The sequence below is a fragment of the Crocodylus siamensis genome, chromosome 4 (assembly GCF_052110815.1).
Source record: "Crocodylus siamensis isolate JL-2025a chromosome 4, ASM5211081v1, whole genome shotgun sequence".
Taxonomy (NCBI): Eukaryota; Metazoa; Chordata; order Crocodylia; family Crocodylidae; genus Crocodylus; species Crocodylus siamensis.
Window position 1 is genome coordinate 176752909 of NC_143398.1, and position 26698 is coordinate 176779606.

At 42.5% G+C, this 26698-nt stretch overlaps 1 protein-coding gene across 5 annotated transcripts in view; it reads right to left on the bottom strand.

Moving 5' to 3' along the window:
* Window positions 1–26698, bottom strand: part of SH3BP4 (SH3 domain binding protein 4) — a 121502-nt gene that overhangs the window by 41714 nt on the left and 53090 nt on the right. For 3 of the 5 annotated variants that reach the window (XM_090044991.1, XM_090044987.1, XM_090044990.1), the window contains exon 2: window positions 4540–4801. In XM_090044991.1, coding sequence (XP_089901117.1) covers window positions 4540–4657 — 118 coding nt within the window. In that variant the 5' untranslated portion in view covers window positions 4658–4801. Of the gene's footprint in view, window positions 1–4539; window positions 4802–6699; window positions 6755–25601; window positions 25704–26698 lie in introns of all 5 variants that reach the window. The other 2 variants (XM_090044988.1, XM_090044989.1) reach the window with 2 other exon arrangements.

Below are 26698 nucleotides of genomic sequence, written 5' to 3' on the forward strand. Positions count from 1 at the left end.
AACTTCTGTCCCAGACCCCTTCCTTGGTCAAGTTAAATCACAGTCTCCCAGCATGCTTTTTAGCCTTTGGCTGGGCTGTGCTATCTGCTTCAGCTGGGAAGGGTTGTGAGGGATGGGGAGGGGTGGCAGGGACTGCCACCCCCCAGCAAACCTCAGCAAGGGTCTAGGGCCAGGAAGAGGGGATTAAATTCCCCGCCCCCGCCCCCCCCCAAGTACAGAGCTGCCCTGCCCTGCTAAAAACTTACTGCTGGCTGTGACAGTGGACTACAAATCCTAGAGGCACCTGGAAGCAGGAAAAGGAAGTAACTTATCACTGCAGAGTCCTACTGTTGTGATTCTGGACTGCAAATCCCAGAGACCTCAGGGACAGCAGGAAGAGGAAATGAACAGAAAACCCATTCTGGGTATGTTCCAGAGAGCTGCGCTGTAGCACCTCTCCCACCAGCTTCTGGCCCGAGCCACTGCAGGCATGTGGCTGCATTTCCTGAATCAACAGTGAATGTCTGCCCAGTTGTTTCTCTGTTTATTCTCTGCAGTTTAGATTAACCTCCAAAGACTGAATCGATTCAGCCTTGGACTTTCTGATAGTCTGTACTTAGCCTATTAGTCTTCCTTTACAATGCACAGAGCATATGGGTTACTCATGTCTCTTCCTTCACTCACCTCAGAGACAGGTAGCATAGTGGAAAAGAGCAGAACCCTCTTGGGATGGGCAGGGGCATGCTTGCTAGGTACCATCTAAGAAGACTTGCACTGCAAAGAAGCAGTGTTCTGCTCTCACAAGACTTAGCAACTATGCCTGCTTGTTACTTCCCATCACCACATAATTCCTATGCAAAGGAGAAAGGTATCTGCCAGCAGCTGGGTACCAGGATTGGCTGAACACAGGAAGATAAGGTATCGTGAATAAGTTATATATTTTGACTGAAATCTCACTGTTCTTCAACCTCCACATGATGCAAACAAAACTTTCTATCCTGAACCATACTAAGCCTGCCTTCTCTGCAATAATGGAAATCCACTGCAGTTAGATGTCTTATAAGTACCTTGAGAATGATTCAGACGATGGCCATAATTCCCAGGATGCTTCCAGCAACCCTCGTCGTGTACGTCTGACTTAACGTGCCACATAGCAAGCTGGGCCTCAACCACAAGCCAATGTGCAAATGCAAACTGAAGCCAATGGTCTAACCAGGGCAGGGAAACTAGAGGGTTTAAAAACAATGGCTGCTAGGGCTGTGCGAAATTTCACCAGCTGTTTTGATCCAACACTTTTTTGACTCATTTCAAGCTTGAAACAGCAAAATCGAATCGAAATGAAGGGCTTTGAAACAGACTTGAAACAAAACAAGGCTAGTGGAAACGTTCTGAATTAAAGCAGAGTTCCTACTCCCTCTAAAATGTTGCAATTTCTCCATTTCCCAAAGAGGCAAATTTTTTTCCCTTGAAAGTAACCTTTTCAGACCATAAACCAGACATTGTCCAAACTATAGGAGTTGAGACAAGGCAAAGCAACAGTTACAAAAGCTTCCCAGATTATAGCAATTTTTACTTAAAAATTAAAAATGCAAAAATAAAGAGCACTTCCTGAGCCTAGCAGTACAGGTTACAGAGTGCCCCATGTATTGTTCTGCAACGCACGAAAATATCATCTACTCTGGGAGAACACCAGTGCCATGAGCCTGCCAACCAGCTCTTTGCTCTCCCCTCAGCAGGCCAGCTTGGCTTGGATCCACAAACAAGAGAGCTCCAAATGCCTTAACAAGCCTCTAGCCCACACTGTGCTCAGTGGACTCTATTTCAGCAAGGCTAAAATGCTTCTTAACTGATACTTAATCTGAAATCTGGTGGCGCCTGCATGGATACATACTTGCTGAACAATTCAAGCAGTGTACCTACTGCTGCTCCACAAGTGTACCAAAGCCTAGGTTACTTCCAAAAATGATATGCTTTACAGACACATATCTAGAAGACACTGTAACAACTGAAAAGGTTTAAAGATCAACCTAGTGTCCATACAGGGTCTTAATACAACTCCATGCAGTTAGCCTGGATGCACTACACATACTAAAGTAAAATTCCATTTTAAAAATCCCAATTTACTAAGATTTTGATGTTTATGTTTTCTGACTTCTGCAAAAAGTGTGTGTGTGTGTGTATATATTCCATGTTTCAGGGGCACAGGTTATAGCCATATTGGTCTAAGGACATAGGCAGACAAGGTTCATTTGGTTAAATCTGGTATCTTTTATATTTAAGTTGGTCTAATAAAAGATATCAGATTTACCCAAAGAGCCTTGCCTGCCTGTCTATAGATATTATATTTATTAGCTCTTACTTTGTACATTTTTGGGCATTGTTTTTTGTTTTTTTTTTAAAGAAATATTCCAACATCCATTCTAATTCCAGTTTCCTTCAGCCGTACTTTGTTGGGATAAAGAAAACCTCTTCACCCTCACACAGCATCTCCCCCTGGAAAAGCCACTTTAACATTCTTTGCTTTTATGTGATAACAGGTAACGAAATCATGCTGATAGCATATACCTTCCCTAATCAGACATTAGCCAGTCCTTATCTTTCTCATCTTAATGGAAATCAGAGGAATTGCAAAGTGGGTTTGAAGTTGCTGCGGTGCAAAGATAAATTGTCTTTTTGTAAATGAAATTGGTTATATTAAGTATATCAATTGAAGCAACCACTGAAGGTAGTGAAACATCACTTTGTCTTTACAGAGTTCAACCAAAGAAAGCGATGAACCAAAGACAAAAAATGAAGCGATCAGCTTCCAATTGCAAACAAACAATTTTAATGTTAAGCTTTATCTAGTGCCTTAATAGTGTATTAGACAAAGGTTCTTTACCTGAGGATGGCGTGCGCATACATAGAAAAGAGGACAGGAAAGGAGAAGATGAAAAGCAGCATCATACTGGGAGTTTAAAAACAGAATCAAGAGTGCTAAACAAATCAGCACTGCATAATTACTCTTCAGCCTAACAGAGGGGCTCTCTGAATTAGAGCTAAAGTGCTAATTTGTACAGGCATGTCCCCACTGTTGATAAGACTTCACTGACTAATCTCCAAACAGATACTGGTAGAAAGAGCTGTAGCAGGGACCCTGAAAGGGCTACATTGGTGTTGGACTAATGGGCCTAATCTACATGTAGAAGACAATGGTCATAACCATTCTTGAATGAGTGTCCCCATGGGGACCTCTAATGTTTTAAAGTCACACCCTACCCCATGCTGGAACAACTTTCACCCCCTCAAACAATATGCCTATGCTTAAATCTGATAAACTGCTTCTTTTTTTTTTTTTTTGGGGGGGGGGGGGGAGAGGGATGGAGGGGAATGGGAAAGGGGAGAAAGAATCTGATTAATTAAATGGAGCATTAACTCCAGTGCAGTTGTATATTCATGACATGTGACCTTGGATGTGAACACTGTGGTCCAGATTCAGCATGGAGGGGTGGGAGTTGCTGAGCAAATTTGATACCCCTGGCCCACACGATTCTTTAAGTAAATAAAACACCTGATTTCCTGTGACCCAGACCATGATGTTTGAATGACTGTGGTTCTAGTACTACTCATGCTGTACATATTATATGGTCTGTACTGCACCAAGCACCAAATTACATATCAGAACTGCTCAAAATCAATGAAGTGCAGCCTGTCCTTAGGATTTCTGGTCTTTAAGCATGTGGGGAAAGGGAAGGAAAGAGTGGATTGAAGATGGGAAATAGTTATCTCTTCATCCTCTTTATGTGGATGCTAAGGAATAACACCACTTTTTTCTAGCAATTTTTTCTGCCTCTGCTTCCATCACCATCAAGTTGCATGTGCTTCAGCAGATTCACAGCAGCCAGCTGTATGAGGCCAGCAAAGAACAGCACTGGTGTGTAAGTCAGTCTGTATGAAAATGCAGAACTGTTTGTGTAAGCAGCAGCTGATGCATCACAAGGACTCTTGTTTTCACCTGATACTAACTACAAAGAATGCAATTATTAGAGTTTGGCAAAGGACCATACGTCCCATGCAGGCAAAGTGGAAAAGGAAAAGGTTTATTCTGCTGATCGAGCAGAATAAATTAATATTGAGCTTGGGGACTTCATTATAAATTGGTCCCACCTGAATGAGGTGCATTAGGCAAGGTGTTCCAGAGTGCTTGGAAACTCCAAAGTTCCCATTATTTCTTCTCACGTGTCGAAATGTTTCCATTACCACTATTTGCACAACACCAAATCTGTCCCTGGGCTCTCAAATATCATACTGAAGTTAAGACCCTGAACAAGCACTCAGGAGATCTGGGTTCAGTTCCCAGCTGTACTATACCCTCTACAAGAGCTTAGAAAGCTATTTCACCTTTTAGGTCTCCACTCAGGAAAGAGAAAAAGTCATGTCACCACCAGCCTTGCTGCTCCCACACCTTCCACCTGTCTTTTCTGAGATGGTCTTTACTATGTATGCATGCAGCACTCAATATCATGGGCCCCATATTTAGAACACAAAACTTGTCACCAAATACAGAATAATGCCCCTCACCTTTGACATCACTTAAGCTGGTTTCTGAAAACCCTTCACTGAGGTCAATCAGTGTTCCCTCAGACTTGCACCGTGGGAGGCCGCTGGAATTGGCTGCGCGAATCCTTTGGGCTGCCATCTTGAAACCCTTGTGCTGTCCTGGGAAATGCTAATGGGTCATATTTTCTCCTGGGAGGGGCTCTTTCAGCAGTCGTTGTGCCATCCAGTGTGGGCAAAGCTGGCTGTCAAGAGGATGGTGCTGAGATGCAACTTTCAGAAAAATCTGAAAGGAATAGGGAATAAAACATTATTAATATGGGCTCTGACTCTTCAAAGTGTTGACAACTTGTTTCTACAAAATAATCCTGTAATTGTGGAAAGGATGGGATTGTCAGCATAGTGCTGAACTGCAACAGAGATTTGGATTCAGCTGACAGCACGGGTATAAACTCTACAGACAACCATGGGCGTGGTACTTAACCCTCTGCCTACTGTAAAATGAGAGGTTGTTAGTCACGTCAGTCTAAAGTGGGAATAGCAGCAGCTTTGCCATCATCGTTTTCTGTCTCATCTGTTTGGCTGCTAAGCTCCCCTGGTTAGGCACTGTCTGTTTCTGTATCACCTACATGTTCCAGTGACTAGCACAATGGGTCCCCGCAATGTTCCCAAAACAAGCATATAAATTAAACATGATTCCAAAGTTCTCCGTCATCAGAGGTGAACATTTGTACCAGACTAACATTTGCATTGCTCCCAGCAGGTATTTGTGCCCTCCTTTGTATTTAATGGAACTCTAAGCTTCAGAACATCTTACAATCCTATAAAAAATTGTATCAAAATGTATGAAGTCCTCAGAGATGGGGCCAGCATCTTGGGACACCAAGATAAAATTAAAATTAGCCAAGATAATTCAGAATTCCCACAGCTACTTTCTGCATGTTCAACCATGCTCCCTCTGCCTTCTACTAAGTACCAGGATGTTCTTGACACTGAAGTTGCTTCTTGATGAAAATTAACACCAGAGTGCTCCAGTGCTTTATGGAATATTTATAACCTTTCCAGCACTCCCCTGTTTTTGTATTTGTATTTAATTTTATGCATCTAGCAGGCTAAAGTGCTGGGCAGTCCCACTGACAAACAAACAGCCCATGGAAAGGCAGCACAGGATGTGATCTCAGGGACAGCAAACAAACAGACCACACTTTATGGCTGTATTTGACGTTAGAGCAGGGGGAGCAACCGTGCTTTCACATTAGCAGTCGATAAGCAACTGGCTGCAAACACCAGGTACAAGCTGAAACTGTCTTATAAGAAATAGAAGCTGGCTGGCACAAAAACCATCGGCATTCTTTACACTGTCAGGTAGAAAAATGCAAGAGTTTGAGTGCAGGCTCATATCTGCTGTCTCCTCATGGGGAACAAGCAGTACACAAGAGCTTATTTACTAATTTGCCAAGGTCATAGAGAGCAGCTATCGGAGACAGTACTACGTGCTAGCTTCCTCCCATTGCTTTGCCAGCAGATCTTGCCTCCGATCTGAAAACCAAACTGCTTTTCCAGCCTTTTCCAGACCCTGCCAAGTCGCCTGTCGAGAAGAGATACAACACTTCTAAAGAGAGGAGTTTTCCAGTGTATTCCTGAGGACACCACTTGGTGCCAATCTCCACTTTTTCATTTGCACCCTCCTGAATTTTTCATTAAGTTTAAAATTTTAAAACTGTAGAAAAAATACAAAGACTTCCAGGTTCTCCTAACAGCTGTATTCAGAGTGCCTAACTCTGCATGTGCATGGGACTTCTCTGTTCACGATGTATTGTTAGAAAAACAAAACAAGGAAAACAGGCAACCCTGCCCTCTTCCCTTACAAAGCTGTAACAGAGGGGACCTAAGCCTTCTTTTTCCCCATGGCAACCAGACTAAATGCTATGGCAACACACAATATTTTTTTCTGTTGAAAAAGGGAAGGGGGCTCATCTCAAAGGACCCATCTACATGTCAGTTAACTGTGCAAGCAGGTGAAGAGAAGAACAATGACACCAGGCTTTCATTTCCTGCATCAAATTTTTTTCCTTTAAAAATTTAATAAAACCCCATTCCTTACCCAGAGGCACATACTGAAATGCATGGACACTTGCTTTCCCAATTATTCAGTCTGATGTTCATTTTAAGAGAGACAATTACCTGAACATCCACACCAGGCACTATGCTTGCCTCTTCATCTGCTTCTATATTCACCCTGCAGCCAAAAAGTGTAAGTAACTTTATATTCTTGCGAGCTTCGGGGATGCAATTCAAAACTCTTTTGAAAACAGAGAAAAAGATAGAGAGAAGAACTCTAGTAAAAATCTCAGCCCCTTCTCCTTCAGAGCAGGAAGATTAGGCTAGTGATGGCTAGTTTTCCACCTCATCTTTTACTTAACAATTCAAGCCATAAGTCCATTTTGCAGAGGATAAAAGGATACAGCTATTTTTTTTAATGGCAGAACAAGACCAGAAACCCATATCTTGACTTCCCCCAGTCCTGTATAAAACTGTCTATCGCCCCATGTTCATGATTGGAGCAAAAAAGTTTCAGTTGTTCACTGTCCTCAAAGAAATAGTGAGAAGCACAACACAAGCTCCTTGTGCCTCTGGTGTCTCTCCAGCTTGCGCTTTCTGCCATCTCCTGCCAGGACTGGACACCTCCCAATTTACTGTCAGCTAGATAAGAAGAACAATTAGGAAAGCATCCAAACTTCAACTAAGGTCTTAAGTTGTACTAATTAGGACAAACAAGACCCTCTCACTGGTAGTACCTATCCTGCAAGCACGGAGGAGCCCAGACATCAAAAGGAAGGGAACTGAGGCTCATGGAAAACTGCAGTTCTTAGAATTCTAAATAGGTAATAGTAATGGAGTAAAAAAAACAAAAACAACAAACCATTGAAAGGAAGGGGGGAGAGTTAATACTTACAACTGATTTGAGAGAGGTCTCATCTAGATCTCCCTTTCACCACTGATCTCAGTGTAGAACAGTATGACAGAAAAGCATCCCCTTCTTTTGTCTGGCCTTATATAGACTTAAGCTTCCTTTTTTCCTTTCCCTTCCCTTGGAGGCTCCAACCAAATCAGGTGAAGCCATTCTGATTAGTCATCTTAAAAGTACCCTCTCTTGGGTTCTGGCCCTGTGGTGCCAAATGGATGCTAACTGGATTTAAAGCCAGTTCTTCTCTCCGCCAGGGCCCCTGCAAGGATCTGATCCCTCATTTATCTGCTAAGTGCAAGCTGAAAAGCTCTGGTGCTCACTTGATTGAGAGTCCTCTTGCAACTCGCCTGAGCTGAAGTAGCCCATCCTAGGCTTAATCAGCCCTGAAACTCTCAGAGGCAAATGGTTAACCCTTGCTGCCTTAGTTTTGTACAAAGGGTTCAAGCTCAGAAGTTACAGCTTGCCACAGATGGCTAGTTTTTTTAGTTTGGAACTATCACCACTGGGCTCTTAGGTTAATTAACAGCACAACCCCATCCAAGGGGTTTTTTTTTCCTTCCTAATAGCTTTTCATTTCAATCTCTGCAGCGTTCTCCTCCCCTTCTTGTTTTTCCCTCAGCAAGACATCACTGAATTAACCCTTACATAGACAGGAACATACAGTCTAACACCTAAGAGTAATTATCTGCCGAAAATGTCCCTTCCCACAATTCTAGGAACCAGAAAGTGGGGAGGATTTCACAAGGAAATCTGGGATGTCCTCTGGCAAGACCTTTAAATGCAGGTACCAGCAGAATTAGGAACAAGGAAAGGAAAAAGGAGACAGCAGCCTCCCCCTTTTAGAGGCATACGGGCTGATCATGTGTCCTGATTCAACCAGCCTGCTGGGCAGAGTAGTTTTGAGTATCCAGAGCCACTGGGAGGGGTGGAAGGGGTTTCCTACAACAACACTCTTGGAGAAAGTGATGCCTCTCACAAGTAGACTCTAGGAAAGCTTCAGGCACAAGAAACACCTCTACGTGAGAGTCACTTCATTCAGTACTAGCCAAGATAAAGGTACCAATACCAGGAGGACAGAACTAACTCAGTCTGGGTTGCTTGTGGAATGAGCAGTAAGTACCCTTTCAAGTCACCCTCCAAGTGGTCCAACTTGCAACACTTATGTTCAGGAATCCAGGTTTTCTGTTCACAACGGAAAAATGCGGTAAACCCCAGATTTTCTAATTTTAAAGAGAAACACACAGGAAACAATGGGTTTCCCCTTGCCAGCTGGCGGAGTTCCAGCCTGCAAGGGGCTGGGGGGAGCGGGAGGAGGGCAATTGGCAAGGCGTACCATGTGCACGTGTGTGCATACACATGCACATGGCCACCAGGCAGCCTAGAAAGCAGATCCCTATAGGTAAGCCTGGCGGGAAAGGGATTGAGGCCCCCATAGTGAGGGAAGGAGGGAGTTGGGCAGGGCTCGGGCAGGGAGCGGGACGGGGCTGCGGGTGGCTCAACCAGGGGGTAGCAGGGGGCTGGCTCCGCATAGCTGTGTGCATGCCTGACGGGACGTGGGAGGCATGTGCCACCCAGATGTGTGTGTGGGGTGTGTGCGGGCTACCTGCTGCAAGGCTTAGGCTTCCCACCATGTTGCCCTTTCCCCGGGGCCTCCACAGCCCAACAGACAAGAACCAGCGCAGCAGGGCAGAGCAGGATGGGGAAGATTGGTACTGTTGTGAGCCCCATGCCACCACGGCGAAGCAACCCGTCTGCCCGGCCATGCAAGGGGCACAACCCTGCGTTGCCACCCCGCTGCTGCTGGGAGAGCAGGGTGACTTTGCCATTGCACATATCAAGGCTGCTCAGCGCCACAAAGCACTGGCTGGAGGTGGAGGGGACAGCTGCAGCAAGACCCGTGTCCTAGTGAGCAAAGTGGGTAGGGGGAGCTCTGATTTTTCCATGATACAAAACCCAAAATCAAAATGCCAACATTTATAAGTATTTAGAATTAATTTTATAGTTGTTATTGAGGTACTGGTAGGCTTTCTAATTGCTTTGGAATCAGAAAAATTGTGATTTTTAAACAGAGAAAACCAGGATCCCTGCTGATGATGCACAGAGGACTAAGAACCACTCCTGCTCAATTGATCAAAGCATCTTCTGGAGCACATATAGAAATGAACACTTAGAAACCAGGGCCACACAGGCACTTAGACAAGAAGGCAGACAAAGCCCTTGCCAAGCATGCAGGCTGCAAACAGGAATTCAGCCAGGTTTCCAGCCTGCTGCAGCTAGCAGCACTGTGTGGAAGAGGGGAGGCAGCAACACTCAAGTGCTCCTTGCCTGAGCCAAATTTCTTCCTGAGACTTCCCACTGGATAGCAAACCAAAGTGCAACTCCACTGCAGAGAAAAATCCGTAGCACTGGTTCTCCACCTTCCCTGTAGCCCAGAAGAATTCGTTTTTGCTTACGGTAATTTCAACCAGTCTCTCGCTGAAGAAGAATTAAATGTTTTCACAAGCAACATAGCAAAATCCCATCCTCCCACAGATTAAATATCTTCCCATTGTAGCCAGCTGTCCCTGGTATAATTTGTAATTTTCCTTGTGAAGCACCCAACAGCCTTTCCAAGTCTGGAGTCCTATTATGCTGGGCGCTGTGTGTGGATATCTAGCAGGACAGCTCCTGCCCCCACAGAGCTTCTGACAAAAGAGCAATGGGAAGCAGAGCAGAAAGACTTAAGGTAACAGAGCAGAAATAGAACTGGACCCCACAGTTCCTGGAGGCCAGGCAAGGGCCAGCACTGCCTTTCTAACAGCTTCCACAGCGCTCTCATTAATCGCGCTATTTCAGGCAGAAGATGAGAGTTATACCAAAATTAGAAATTCTCTTCACATTGTGTGAATCAGCAGGGAAGGCAATTCTTACACTGCTATTTTCTTTTTTCACAAGTAGGGAAAAAAAGGCACGCAGGGGACAGGACATGCAGGAATCAAGTTCCTGAGATGGCTGGGCTTTGATAGGAAAGACAAGATGATAGCAAACATGAAAAGCTTTTGACTGGACTGTCAATTATCCTGGCTGCAGCTGATTGCTAACCTGAGCAGTATCCATCATGACAGAGGGAGGAGGAGAGTACCCTGAAGGATTACATGCCCTTTCCTGGAATGCAATGAGAGAAAATTTACATTTCAGAGCTGATAGTTCAAACATAAGACACTTTTCTTCCAATGCGCTTCCCTACAATCTCTCATGTAGGCACGTCTGGAATGCAGTTAATTGTAAGGGAGCAAATGATGCAGACAGGTTTGACAGAGGAAAGGAATGGAGAACTCCAAACTTTTGTGCAAACTTCTTTTAAAGACTATTTTGAGCCCTACCGCCAGCATTCCAGAATGAGGACTTGGAGATTTTCAAATAAACTGATTAGAGTTTCAACATACTGCGTTTATCAAAGGGTTTGGATCTGGAAAGTCCTAAGGCAGCGGGGGCCAACTTTTTGGGCAAGCATACCACAAATCAGCATGGCAACCTCCCCAGGATGCCGCTCTGATCCCCTTCTACTTCCCCATTTGCTGCTCTGCTTCCCATTTCCTTCCCTGTGTTCCCTGCCTGATTTGCTACTTTACTTTCTCCTCCCTGATCTGCTGCCTTGCTACCCCCTACTCTAAGGCTGGATAAAATGAACATCCATCAACAAAAAAAAAAAAAAACACGGAGGAAGAAGATGTTGAAGTGTTGTGATAAGCAACTGCTTTGAAAAAAGTAAACATAAACCATGTATGTGCTGGACAAAGCAAGAGACAATTAATCCAAACGTACCTGGCATCTCTACTATCTGGCTGGCATTGGGCAATAATTTTCCTATGAGTAATATCATGGAATGCGACTGTAAGAGCCTGCTGATAAAACACCATAGTGAAGTGTAATGATTACAGTAGAATCTCTCTCAAAAACAGAGATACTAAAGGGCTAGAGAACTTCTGACAATTCTGAAATGCAGATCTGATCTGTTGCTACCCTGCAGTTAGCTATCCCCCACATACCACAAGACACACCTGACAGTGCCAACCCACATCTTGGGTATCAGTGAGCCTGACTGAATGTGCAAGCTACAATTACTCAAAAGAGAACACTAGAGATGGTGCAGAGGGTTTACCTGAAAGAAAAGCCGTCTCAAGTTTGACGCTGCTCCCAATGAGACGTCTCTTAAAACAATCCCAGTTTTAACCAACTCCTGTACAAAAACAAATCCCATCAAAACTTGGTATGCAAATCAACCTCAGCAGTCTGAGCGGAGCTAATTCGTAGGTATTAGGCAGACAAAAGTTCTTTGGGTAAATTCAATACCTTTTATAAGGCCAACTAAATTTTAATAAAAGATATTGGATTTACCCTATAAAATAAAATATCTAATAGAGATGTTGGAGTTACCCAAAAACCTTGTCTACCTATGTCCTTAGACCAACATGGCTACAACCTATACCCCTGAAACTTGATAGGTATTATGTACCCCATGACCAGTTAGCACAAGGAAATGGGTGGCAGAACAACTGCTTTACAGAAAACCTTTTTGCATAACTTTGCATAGTTGCCCTGAGACAGATCAGTGTCAATCCATTCAAAGCATCTGTCACCTGCAAAAGCTTATGCCTTTCAGAACGAGTTAGTCTCTAAACGTGCCCCTCTGCCCTGCCTTCTTTCTGACTTTGGACTAACACAGTCCAAGCCATTAACTGTTCATGTTTGATCAGGGTAATTATAAACTTGCAATGATGTCTCTTTACATTGTATGGTATGATACCATGCTTGCATTTTACTATCATATCTTCCAGACTTAAGCAATTACGTGAGAGTCTTTTATAAGTTTCTAGACATTATGTTTGAGTGTAAAGGAGTTTGAAAATGTGGTTCCTTTACAGACTAAAAACTTGAAGACTAGAGCACGTGCATACGGCACACATGTAAGAATCTTATAGTTTTGGGGGACCTGCTGCAGAACTTGAATGTGAGAGAAACTGGAACTGCAAAACCAACCTGAGTCCTGTCCTCTTTAAACTCAAGATGTAAGGCAGACAACCATCTGGAATTTGTTTAACACCTCCAGCCAGGACAATCAGCCGCAAAAACAAAAGCCACAGGGCTTTGCAGTGGGAAGAATGCCTGTTTGGAAATCAGATACGCAGTTGGGGCTGGAGACAATTGTATGCATATTCCTTCAAAAGACCTTAAAATAGAACAGGAAAAACACACCAAAGCTATTTACCCAAAGCAATAAACAGTACCCTGAATGGATCAGGGCAACAAACAAAGAATGTGTCATAAGACATTTCATGTCCTATTTGGTGGGTAGATCTGACCTCTTGTCAGTGAAGGACATGGGGTGACAGACCAAAGTATCCAAAACAATACAACGGAGGGACCCCAGAGAGGTATGAGAAGAGAAGAGAAGAGATAATATCTGACAGCCTGCCTGATACCTGGGGCAAGTCGGAAAGTCCCTGCAACATTTACTAAAATGTTTCCCACTCAAGAAAGAGAGAAGGAAATTGAAGGGCTGAAGGGGAAGATGGGGGTAACCTATGGTCTGTCCATTTTATGCATCTTCCTGCAAGTTGCACATCCAGACTCACAGATGCTGAAATCGTATTCATGACCTGGGGCTGAGTAGCCCTCCTCTAATAGGCAGAATGCAAAAAAGGAAAGAATGATTTTCCAACTCCAGCCTTGTCCATTTGTTTACCAGGGGCCATAAGCTGTCTGGAATGGTTTATAAACCAGAGACCTCTAATGGTCTAATTCTATTACTGCAAGCAAGCCTATCATATCTATAAGGTTTAAGGTGGATGCAACCTTCACAATCCAGAAAGTGCTTAATGATCGGAAATTCAGTAATCATACTAGAATGGGCATTTGGGAGCTCTCCCATTTGATTTATGCCAGAATCCCAACCGAGGAACTTGAGGAGTTTGCTTAACAACTGAGCTAGTTTCTACATCTATTCTAGCCATTTGGCACTCTAAAATAAGGCATCCATCATATAGATTAGAAACTCAATTGCGATAATGAAATTCAAACTCTGAGCTGAACCAACTTATACAAAAGGATTTTTATTCACTATCCAAGTTTCTTTTCTTTTCACCAGTAACATGCAGGAGTTACAGCTCTGTGCGACTAGATGCTGCCAAAAACCAGTGCAGGAAAAAACCCAAATGTTCTTTAAGAAAGTTAAAACCTTAATAGTGACAATGCTTTTTAAAGAGGCATGTACATCTTCAAGTGAAACAGCTGTTGCAAAATACAGGGATGTGAGGAAAACAGGCATGCTTGCGGAAAAGAAAGCCCAAAAGGCATCAAGTTTAGCTAATGACTAGTTTTCCCACCTGGTGAGTGCCACCAGTATTGGTACTGGATTCTTGGGCCAGGCTGATACCTTCAACTTTTGTCAGTCACAGCTGTGATAAGGTAAGAACTGTGATAGACATGGTTATGCCTGCAAACAGTGTGGATGCTATTATACACTCATATAGTTTTGCTAGTGTAGCTCAAGTAAAAGGAAGAAAGCTATTTTTTTTTTTTTTGCCAGTAAAAGCTACCCCCACACTAAGACACTGCTGGTATAGTGCACTGCTAAATCTATAACAACAAAAGCCCTTCAAGCACATCCCAGGCCTCAGGGTCAGATTCTCAGCTGGAGCAAAAATCACAGTCAGTAACACTGATTTACCTCAGCTGTGGATTGGGTCAGTTTGTTGGTAGGAAATTCCAGGACACACAGAACCTCAACACTCTTGTCCCACTGTGGGGCATATGATACTCTTCAGCTTCAATCAATAAGAACTGCCTCACAGTCAGTTTCTGGAAGATGCCGTCCACGGCAGGAGTGGGAGTGAGACAAAAATCATCTCTATCTTGTAGGGATTTAGGGTTAGTCTACAGTATGAAAAATCTGTCAGGTTCGGTACACCGGCAATCCCCCCTAGCAGAGCTACATCTTATACCAGCAAATGTTTTTCTCACTCACCCATCCACCCTATAGATCTCTCTACCTCTAAAACCATAAAATTACTCTGGATTGTTCTTAAACAGGACTGTCATTTGTGGCAGAGGTGCTGAAATACTGATGTTGCCAGACTCCGCAAGTAAGATTCTGTATCAATATACTATAATATAAAGCATGTGCTGCTTACATGGTATGCTCATTAAACAAGGACCAATAAATACTCTTCCATCTTTCTTGGCAGCTCCAGATCCTGCTGAATATATTTTAAGCTACCATATCAGTAAGATTTTACAGTTCAGCTCCCACTATGTTGAAAAAGCCTTGCACATACTTCACTTTGGCCCACTGCTTGAATCTGAAGTCCACCTTGCTCCTGTATATAGGAGTTTTTAAAATCAGATTTCTCTGGAATTATCAAGAGAAACGCATACAGATCTTCAATAATGAAGCCATCTCCCTGCCAGTGTATGAGTGTCCCACAGACAAATTACTGTCCAGGCAGAATAGCACAGGCTACTCAACTGGCAAATCAAGAAAGTGGGTTCTGTCCTTGGCTCTGGCACTTAATCTTGGACAAGTCACCTTGCCCCTCTGTGCCTCTGCTTCTCCATCTGCCCTTTCACTTAGTTTGTGAACTCTTGTGCAGTGAACCTTTTGCTAGACTGAGGCTAGTAAAATGTGGTCCTGGCCTCTCTTAGAATGTGTAACCACTTCTGTACATATAGGAGGCTATAAAATAAAAAGCAGGCTATATATATTATTATATTTCACAAGACAAATAACACCTACACCAAAATTACTTGGTGAGGTGCACGATTCAAGAGCAGCTTTTTCTTGGACTTCCCCATAGGCCTGGAATGTGGTTCAAATGTCTGTTCTGAAACGGGAGGCCCTCCCGCAATTCACTTTACCAGCAACTCTATGTTCGTATTCATAAAAGGTCAAAGATATCATAGGCCACCTGGGACAGATGCTATGGATGGCTAGTGGCAATCAGGGCAGAGCCATTTTAATCATCATACACTTATTCCGAGAAGACCATAAATTGGCATCTACTTGCAGTCTGCTTAAAATTCCCTTGATGCGCCTCACAGCCTGGAAAGAGACAAATCCACATAGCTCAACAGCTAGGAAAAAAGACAAGTCTCCATTAAAGAACTTCCCTTTCCTGTCACCAAATACCCAATGGGGACTAAAGCCAAAATAGGAACTTAATTCTCTGGTCCCCAGTAGCTAGGAGGGAAAAGAGCAGTTTGCACAAAGAACTTTACCATTTACAAGAAACTTATCTCCCACTCTAAACTTTTCTTGGTACCTCCTAACAAGATATGCCAAAAGGCATCATTCTGTGATGTTACAAGCACTATCAATTTCAAATGAAACCTTTGTTTCCAATATCACAAACCCTGATGAAGCACTCCTGCTCCCTTCAGCTCTCACCCCCACCATATTGGCATATCTCAAACATTAATTAATTTAGCTTCAGCCTTTTCTTGTGAGGTAGACAAGAATTATCCCCATTTTTCAGGGAAACTAGGACAGAGAGAAAGAGAAACACTCTGATTTGTTGAATGTGGATTTGTAATGACTTGATCAAGGACACATTGGTAAGAGCATGGCTTCTTGACCAAAACAGTAACTTTGTGGGCACTGATATAGCTATACAGCTTCACTGCAAACATAGACCAGTACACAGCAGAGATCTTCCAGGTTTTTCACCTTTGGCATGTCTTTTCCATGACCATGTGTTTTTTCCACTGGTGGAAAAGCAGGGGAAGTTCAGAGTTTTTCCCCTTCCACCTGCTTCTGAAAGGGTACCCTTAAAAAGGTTACAGAAGGAGAAACAGTCCAGCACAGCAGGTGTAATATCATATAGAATCACAAGCTATCACAGGCCTTCCATTTAAAAGAAAGGCAAGAACAATGCTACAGATGCAAACAAGCTTCCATACACAGCTTGGGCCCCAACTTTGTCTCCCTTGCAATGCCATGGACTACATTCAAGTCTGCAAGTCTATGCAGCAACATCCAGCGGATTATTAACATGCCCTTAGGAAATGTATTTACTGCAAGAGGCAAAGATTTCTCATCTGGGGGAGGGAGAGAGTGATATATCACCATCCTGAGAGAAGCAGAAGAGGCTCACAGGAAGCAGCCACTTTGAAAGCTCCTAAAACTGGCTTACAACTGGCAGTTCTGCTCCTACATTGCTTGAGAGTCCCAAAGAGTTGGTTGTCATATCTCACTGCATGGCTCTGCAACAATGCATAACGATGTTCTCCCCCCACAAAGGTGAACTAAGAACATTCCATTTTTTCCTTATTTACTTAGCATGTTCATCAAACATGCAGTTTATGGGACAGACAATTTAAAAAAAATGTTGCTGTTAAGTTCATCATAGCATCTTCAAATAGGAAAATCAGTGCACTGCTGCATTATGAAATGAAAATGAACAGACACACACTGATATTGTCTTATTTTATTTGGTAGTGGCAATCAACACACTTTATATTGGACAGAGAAATCTCTGTAGCTAACAAAAGTCAATTTATGGAGATTACCAATGATACCAGGTGAAGTGCATAAAACACTAATTTAGGCATCAGCAATCCCAACCGATACAAGTTTTAATGTATTGAAAGCAAGAGATATCTGAGGAACATCAACAGTTATAACAGCATCAATGGTAAGCTACTAAAAAGCCTATTTTGTTTGGTCAATTTTGCTCACTTTCAAGCCTTTAAATGAAAAAGAACCACAGTGTCTAGCAAAAGATAATACAGATGCCATTCTGCATCACTCATAACTTAACAAATGCAGCAATCATATAACATCATCTTAGAACTGGCCAACTTAGAGCATACTGCGGAGAGCCATCAGTTTGACAAAAACACAATATTAGTAACAAAAGCACTATGGAAGAATAATAGCCAGTTACAAAGCTGTTTTCATCACATTTCTGGAGCCTGATCCAAAGTCTTGAATAGATTTTTCTATTTTAAACCAGCTTTAAAAGGCCTCATCCAAATGGCTAGACTGTCAGCTAAGGTAAATCGGCAAAGCTCTATTCAAAGGATTTGACCCCAAAATGCTAGTGTTTATTGTACTGAAGATTAGAAAATCTCTCTCTATATATATTAAAGATCTTCTGATATGGAAGAGACATTGAATCAGGGTAGGAATTTGTCTATGACATTACCATAGGTAAAAGCTAAGGAAGGGTTTCAGAAAGCACTTAAACATGCCGATTAAAAAAACCTCCTGAAAAAGCATATTGTGGGAACCAGTCTTTGTAAATTCCAAGTATACCTACTTTCTATTTAGGTAGGTTGTGCACTCACTGTAAGTTTTGAAAACTTCCAGAATTATGGCCACACAGTGGTTCTCATCCACAGAACTCAAAGCTTGTTTGCAAATGGAGGCCAGCATCATTACTTTCATTTTGCAGGCAGAGAAACAGAACACAAAGAGGGGATTAAGTTGCTCAACATCATAACAAGTCAGTATCAGGACTGAGAAAAGAACCCATACAGCCCCTAAATCCCAGCCTGGTGCCCTTTCTTTTTGGGCCAACTGTGCTACCAGAGTTTGCAGATTTAAATAACTGACATTAAACGAGGAAGTACAAGAAACCCCAGTAGCTACCATCCCACATGTAAAAGCATTATTTTCTGTGCTGATTCAGCCCACAACAAATCTGTTCATACCTTACTGCTGCAGCAAGGTATAGGCCCCATCTTGGTAACTCAGAGAGGAAAGAGAGGCAAAGCTAAAACAGCTAATTGCTTAAATGCAGAACAGGGACAGGCTGTAAACACCAACATCACAATTCTTTGCATTTAATGTAGCGGCTTTCAAGTACAAATCTCAAAGCATTTCTACAGCCCATTAATTAAACCTCAGTGCCCCATTACACAGGAGTAAGCAACAGCAACTGAAAGAAACTAACAAACAACTCATGGAATTGGTTACCAAGAGAAACTGGTATACAATACTCCTGTCTCTGCTAATGGATATCCACCTCTCATTTGACAAGCTGCACATGTACTGGGGTAAAATCCCAAGCCCTAGATAATAAGAAAACAATTAAGTTAAATTCTGAGGAATGTGTGTAAGAGTTGTATCCTGCACAAAATCAGTAAAAAGTAGTAAGAGGTTCATTCCCTGGGGTTATTTTCAATTGAACTAACATTAACCACACACGAGGAGTGGATGGAGATGAGGACACAAACACAAACTCCTCTTTAATACACGTCCTATAAACAAAACTGCATTTACAGTTTTACAGTTCCCACTGATGGGGGGGAGGGAGGGCTGAGTGTAAGATCTTGTAGAATAAAAATTGCAGCTTTGCCATGCTGCTGTCAGAGTGTAAAATTGCATCTACATTATTCAGAAATTGCATGCGCATTAAATCTAGAACCTCCATTGTGAGGTACTAGGAAATGCTCATTAGCCTGTCTTAATGCACATTAACTAAAGAGCATGGCTTTAAAAGTGCCACTTAATGCTTATTAACCTATTTTAATGCACATTAACTAAATAGCATGTTTTTAGTGACGTGCTAATGTGCATTACAGTGCACATGAGGTTCCCCATGTGTTGGACATTAGCCCTGAGAAGAGATATGTTAGGAGTTCTGTGCTCCATTACACAAATTGGGGTTTGAGCCTCTTGTGAGGGCCTGATCTAGAAAGCAGGGAAGTCAATGGAAAGGTTAGTTTCAAAAAGTAAAACCAGAAAACAGGCCAAGAGCCTTACTAGTGACATCTTGACAAGAGAAGGCTGATGTGGCTTTCATTTGGTTTTAAGTAATTTCTAACAGTGGTGGTGGGGGAAGAACACAGATGTTCCTAATGCCTAACATGAATGTGTGGCATCCATATGTACTGCTGACAAGCACGAGTCTATTGGGCAAGCTGGTATTAGTATACTTAAAGAATAGCTAAGGAGAACATGAACCGCCAGACAGGATTTGCCACAGATACTAGCCCAGTACCACATTTCCAGCAGTATTAAATACCAGCTGGTTCACAGGAAGGTATAGCTATGTTGCATTTGCCCTTGGATAACCTATACCTGTATTTGTCCTGCAACAGAAATATCCCAGAATTGGTGTGTACATGCATCAACCTTCTGATCAAGGTTTGGTGAGTGGCTGAACATACTGCTGCTTTTTCACCTCTGATTCAATGAAGCAATCCTACGATAACTGCTCAGATGCACTTTGTTATGATCCAGGATAAACCATTAGTATTGCTTATCTGGTGAACCTTTATAGGATTTATCCCAGGACAATGGACACAGACATGAAGAGCTACACTTTGTATTGGGATAAAATGGTTTATCCCGGGACAAATGTGACATCTGTTTGCAGCTGACGGGTTATCCTATTCTCAGGGACAGTTCTCTCCTGTTCGCCTTATAGCTAGTGGTCAGCTTATGCCCTCAGGCAAGGGGGTTTACTTCCCTGCCAAATCCTGTGGTTATTCTTCTTCCTTTAAATCAATGCTAGTAATTATTTTTTGGGGGGGGGAGGAGGGGGAGGGAGAGGGGAAGAGGAGGTGATGAAAGAAGGTGTTGATGGTGCAGGACTTGCAGGCAAATCACAGACTTTAAATCTGATAAGGGGGAAAAGTACCCTATAAGTCAAATGGCAGAAGCAGTGATAAATGAAACATGCCGAAGCTAATATTCAAGGCACTGGCCACAAGACAAAGCCTAGGCAGAATTAATCCCCATGGGCTGAGGGTTTTCCCTAGGAATGAGTGCACAGAGGAGTCAGGGGATCAAACTAGTGGCACCCAAGACCAGAGCTTCTTGGATCAAAGGACTTGCTAGAGGAAGAGGCTTTTGTGAGCAAGGAAACTGCCTCTGGTTGAACAGTATTAGGGGAACAGGGCTTTGTGCACATTTATTATTAATAAATGGGATCACGTCAGAGGAAACATGTCCCTTACTGATTCCTCCTAACAAACAGCTCAACAAGGCTCCAAATAATTGGCCTAGAGCTCAGGCCATAAAATAAGTAGTGTAACATTTTAGTTGCTTATACTCTTTAGAGGCCACCCTCCTTAAACTGGAACTTGTGGCCATGAATTACTCCATCCCCAGAGAGGCCTACAGCATCTAAATAGACTTCCCACTTACAGAGTATTAATTTTCTTGTATTACATCTCCTTGCATGTCTCAAAAAAAAACCCAAAACAGTCTATTGCTAATTTAACCAGTGCAATAATCCATCTCCAAATTCACATGTACGGTATTATTTCCTCTCCCCAATTCTCTCCCACCTCTTTTTTAAAATAAAAGGTAGAAGTGTGCATCCTTTGATTGAGTCAATGGTCAAGTAAAGACCTGACAGTGATTACTTTCAGGATAGCAATAATACAAACCAGAGCTCCCCACTTACAACCCAAGGGTCTAACTCAGGTTTCAGGGTTTGCTGCCATCAGTGGACTTACTGCATTGCACTTGGGCAGCGATCGCTGCCAAAATACTTTGGTCAAAGCTTTATAACATACCAGACTCTATAGTAGCTGTGGCTGCAAATCCACAGATGTGATCATATCAGTGTTTTCACTATACATCTTAATGTCTTATAAACTGGGATCTTTAAAAATAAGGTAGTCGAGGACTAAATCAGGCAAAAACCAGAAGAGCTTTTGTCTTTAGCAGTAGCAACACTCCCTCCAATACACTCTTCAAATGGTCTACTTTTAAACTTAACTTCAGTGAAGCTATTTGACATCGGCAGAGTACCTGACCTTATAGGCAAACTGAAGTGGCTCAAAGAATACCTGCAAAAATAAAGCTGTTCGAACTGGGTGCTGAATAACACAAAGTAAAACAAACAAACAAGCAAGCATACTACTATAGATTTCATAGACATTGGGGCTGGAAGGGACCTCAGAAGATCACCAAGTCCAGCCCCCTGCCCCAGGGGCAGGAAGACAGCTAGGGTCAAAGGATCCCAGCAAGATAAACATCCAAATGTTTCTTAAGAGTCCAGACTAGGTGCTTGCACCACCTCTGGAGGCAATTTATTCCCGGCCTTGGGGGCTTGGACAGTAAAGAAGTTTTTCCTTACATCCAGCCTAAAATGATCTTGGAAGAGTTTGTGACTGTTTGACTTTGTCATTCCTTGGGGCGCTCTGGTGAACAGGCGTTTCCCCAGATCCTGATGTACACCCCTTATATAATTATAGGCAGCCACTAAGTCACTGCTGGGCCTGCGCTTTTCCAGGCTGAAGAGTCCCATGGCTCTCAGCTTCTCATCATAAGGCCTGTTCTCCTGCCCTCTGATCATGCACATGGCTCTCCTTTAGACTCTCTCAAGCTTTTCCACACATTGTATTGATTTACTCATAGTGTGTGATAATACCTTTAGCTGGGGTTCTACACATTAGACAATGCACAAGCACATGAAACGGTCCCCATCTGGCTTGCAGTCCAAGTATCCATGCTGCCAACACTTATGAATGCATCTGCAGCATGGATACCTTTTTTTTAGGGGGTGACACTGATCCCAGCTTTCTTGTTCTTATTGGAGGTGCTTGTATAGCTAACACGAATTTTAGCTCGATTGAGCCATTGATTTATGGTAATAACTCATATCAGGCCAATGTTTCTACTTGGAGAGAATCTGATTTATAAACATGTGAAGTGTTTGTCAGAACAAGTTGTTCTACAGATTGAAAAGAAATAAGATGAATGCTGTAACCAAGGAATCCAACACACTGAACCAAATCTGTTGGCAGCGGTCAGCTTCTCTCTCATGGAAGAGGTAACAAAATATTTTCCCTGTTGCCTATTACACAGCTCGCTTTTCTTGGGTGACTCGCATCTTTTATTTTGCAGGCTGCAAGGCTAAATTTGCAGCCTTGAGGGGTGTGGCAATTTCACACTGGTGACTAATTTGCTTGAGAACAAATTTATGTCTTTTCAGGTAAGAAAATTGTCCTAAATGGTAACCAGAAAATGTGAGAGAGTGCTTATGCTAAGCAAGGCCTAGCATTAAAAAAAATGCACTAAAACTCCCAGAATGCTTCAAGGAGGTTGAGGAGTCAGCGATTGACATTCTGGTAATCACTTTCTGACCCTTAGATGAAAATACTGAACTTCTGACCTTTAAACAAATGATAAAAATAGCAGACATGCCGCTTACATTGTTAAGAATAGGAAACTGCATGGCTAAACCACAATGACAAAAAAACAACCGCATATTATGTCAGTTTTGACATTTTAACCCTGCAAAAACCAGCAAAACATATAGATGAATAATGTATTTAGGTTATAGGAAATTAGCATAAGAAATATAAAGGTCATTAAGAATTAACATAAGAAGCATAATGATTATAATACAAAGCATATCACCTGATATTATAATATAGATAAGTTAACTAAATAACCAATAGAAGTAAGAAATAGAAAATCCATATGTATAAGTGTTATCATATATAACTAATAGTAAAGTTATGTTAGATGCCTCACTTCCACCATGGGGACAGTTTTGTATCTTTTGCCTAAAAAAAGATAAGGGACTCCTTTTAAACGAGCTGTTGACCAGTTCTGAGACTACTGAATCAGGCAGCCGCACCTAGCCTCCGGGTTAGAGAGCAAAGGCTTGATTTGGGAACCTCGTGAACCAACAGACCTCCTTTAGTTTATGACTTTGTGAAACAATAAAAGTTTTAAATTGAACAGGTCTGAGCCCGTGCTTAATTCAGTCCTATATAATTCGGCATCGAGCTCCCACAGAAAAGAACTGAATTTGGAGAGAAAGTCCAGCTGAGTTTATCCTTGCGGCCTGTAAACAAGAACTGGCTGGCCTCGGTGTTGGCAGGCTGTACATCACTTGCTCTGCTCCAGGTTCACAGAGATTGCAATATCAGGCCCATGGGACATGTCCCCTACTTTAAAGTATGTCCCCAAGGGCTCTGTGAGCACAGCTAGTATTCAGCTGTGCAAGGACTCACAGGTGAAAAAGACTGTTTTATTCCCCGGCTCAGTTTGCAACTGGCTGGAGGCATTTCAGAAAAGCAAGGGCTTATGGGCTTTGGCATCTGATGCTTCCTCTCACAAGTAAATATACTGATTTCAGAGGCCTGCTGGCTCTGCCCCTCCCTCACCATCCACAGTTGCCAACCCGAGTATAATCAGGGTGACAAGAGGAATCACTTCCCCCAGAACGGAGCATACAGGGGAGTGACTACAACCAAGACAGGATTGATCTCTTCTTTTCCTCCAGGGGTAGCACAGGACTACTCACCACCCTGCTCAGAGACGTCCCCTTCATCACACTGTATACCCTTTTCTGCCTTTAGAGACAACAGAATAATCCCACCTCATTAGAGCAACCAAGTAGTCCCTTCTTTATTATTAACCGCAAGGCCCTATTTCCAAGCTAATCCTACCAGTTGGCATTGATTTAAAAGCAAACATGTTTCAGAACAGTCCACTTGCATGTACCCCTCTTGAAGTGGTGGGTGGTGGTGGTTTTCCAATGTTCTTCTTTCTTTTAATTAGAAAAAAAAAGAATCCTAGAATTTTCACTGTCAAAAGGCCACTGTCCTGTGCAAAACATTTTATATGCCAGCCTTCTTATGTGCACACCCTTAAAACTTCTGCTCCCCTACACATTGGCTGAAACATGTTAAAGAGCCATTGTAGGTGGTGTGTCTTGAGAAAAAAGTGGTACTGAGAGCTGCAATATCCTTCTTGCAAGTCATTTATTTGATTTCTCTTTTCTCATACCTGTTTTATAATTGCACATGAAACTGTTCATAATTCTTGTTTATATCAAGTAACCACTGTGAAACCAACATTCTCCTACAGGTCACTATGAACCTAGTCCCAAGTTAATGATTATGAAGGCAGCAACACTGCCAATTGTAGAGAGAATGTGGGAATTACAGAGCAACTTAGTTTTCAATCAATAACAAGCGTCACAAACTAGAAACTATTGACTAGACGATATGCTTACTCAGTTATCCAGTCAATAAAGAATAAAGATTTCAAAAGTACTTGCTGGTATCCACCTCCCATTTTCCCCAAGTGATTTAGGAGTCCAAATCACTTTAAAAATGTGATTTGGGTGCTTTATGAAAATTAACTGCATTCATTTTTAAATTAAATTTTAAAATCACTCACACTGAACTACTATTGATTATGACAAGCAAAACTGTTTCCCATTGACTTCTACTGACCTGAATAGAGAACACTGGATTTCACTCCAAATTTAATGCAAAATGAAACATTTACACACAGCTACACTGTCCCATTTTTATTTATTTTTTTTTTTTAGAATAAAGACTAGTTTTCATGAAAATAAGAATAAATGGAATAGCAATTAAATACTGTTTGGGTTTTGTCTCCCCTTTTGGGAGTCAAAGCACCACCTGTGGCACATATCTATAGGAAAGACTCTCTTTCCAAAAGAGATACCTACCAGAGATTTCCTAAATTAGATTCACGGAAGAAATTTGCATTTACCATTCATCTTTGTGCCTTATAAACACAAAGGCTGCTTTTCAAGTCTGGGATGAAGATTCCACACTGAAAGCTGCGCACACATGCTCTGGAAATGTCCAGCCCATATGAACTTGGTTGATAACCCGTATTGCTGGGGTTGTTATATCCAAGAAGATGGATCAGACCCACCAAGCAGAAAGATATAAAATTGGTTCAAGAACAGAGGACATAGACAAAAGTGATAGTTTATTCCTGATCTGGCCCCTGAAAGCACTCTACATCTACAACCAAACAGAAGTGCATGCTTGCAGAGTGCTTTAAAGGGGCCTGACCCTGCGAAAAACTGAACTGTCATTTCTTGAGGGTTCAGATGAAGACACTCCAAAACAGTACAGTGCCAGTAACTTGTGCCAGCACTGCTCTCAGAATGGGAAGGGGGAAAGGGAGCGGAGGGAGTCTGGTCTGGGTTTTTTTCAGCCAGTGTTGGAGGGTGGGGTAGGGGGACCGGAGCCCCTGTCAGATGTGGGGCCTCCAATCCACCCACCCCACCCTCCAGCCTGGCTGGGAAACCTCCAGAAGGAGTCCCCTCCGCTCCCTTTCCCCCTCCCCATTCTGAACACAGTGCCTGACCTTGGAGGGAGGACCCCCCCAACAACTTACCTCTGTTGGGTCTGGGGGCTTGTTTTAAGCCATCATGCTTCCTGCAAAGTGCCATGAGTTACAGTGGAGAGTTGTGCTTCTGCCTGTGTCCAGAGAGACATGCTGCTTAGGTAGATAAGGGGATTTGGGGGTGGGGGGAGAAAGAGACAACAACACCAACTGCAAATTGAGTGCAAATGAAAAATTACTCTCTAGCTTTGTTTAGCAAGTAACATGGAGACATTTTGGTCACAAAAAGGCAAAGATTATTTGTACTAAATTTCCCAAACTGTGTAATTAATTAGAAACTTGTGGCTGCTGGGAATTTGCATTAATGATATTCTAGTGGTAGCCTCAGGGCCCTTTACTAACAGGTACTGTATACAAGAAGAGACTGTTCCTTCCCTAATAGAGTTCACAGTCTAAATAGGAGGGCAAAGAAAGGCTAGGAAAAAAAGTAGCATTACTATCTCCCCTTACAGATGAGGTGCAGATGAAGAATAAGAGTAAAGCGAAAATTGGAGAACATCAGCTGAAGTCCCTATACTTAGGGGAGGTAAGGCGGGAAAAAATTACTCAAGCAGCTACAGGTCTGTTAGGCTGTTCTCAACAGTATGTAAAGCTTTAGAAAAAAATGTGAAGTAGAGAATAAAGACATGGAGGTAAGTAGAAAATGCTTAAACAAGGTGGGGAAAACCCAGAACTTAGGTGTATCAAAGACAGATCATGAACTATTAACCAGATCACCTTCTTTCTTGTAACTGATGTTCTAAAGGCTAGACCAATCATTCTCAATCAAGACGCCATGACACCTTGGGGTGCCCTGAGATCTTTTAAGGGTGCCACATGGTGCTATACAGTGTCAACACTGTTAGATTTACAAACATGATTCACAAGTTAAACCCAGAGATTTCAAATTAGAATTCATAGTGTTAAAACCATTCTGACGTGTTGTGGTCTTTCTGCTGTATTATTTTTCCTCAAGGAAAAAAATAGTGAAAACTAAGAGCTGGCATTTTCCAAGGGGTACCTCAAGTCTATCCAAGGAGTGCCTCAAGTCTATCCATGGGTCTTAAAAAGTTGAAATCTACTTTTGAGATCCACTGGCCTAGATCAAG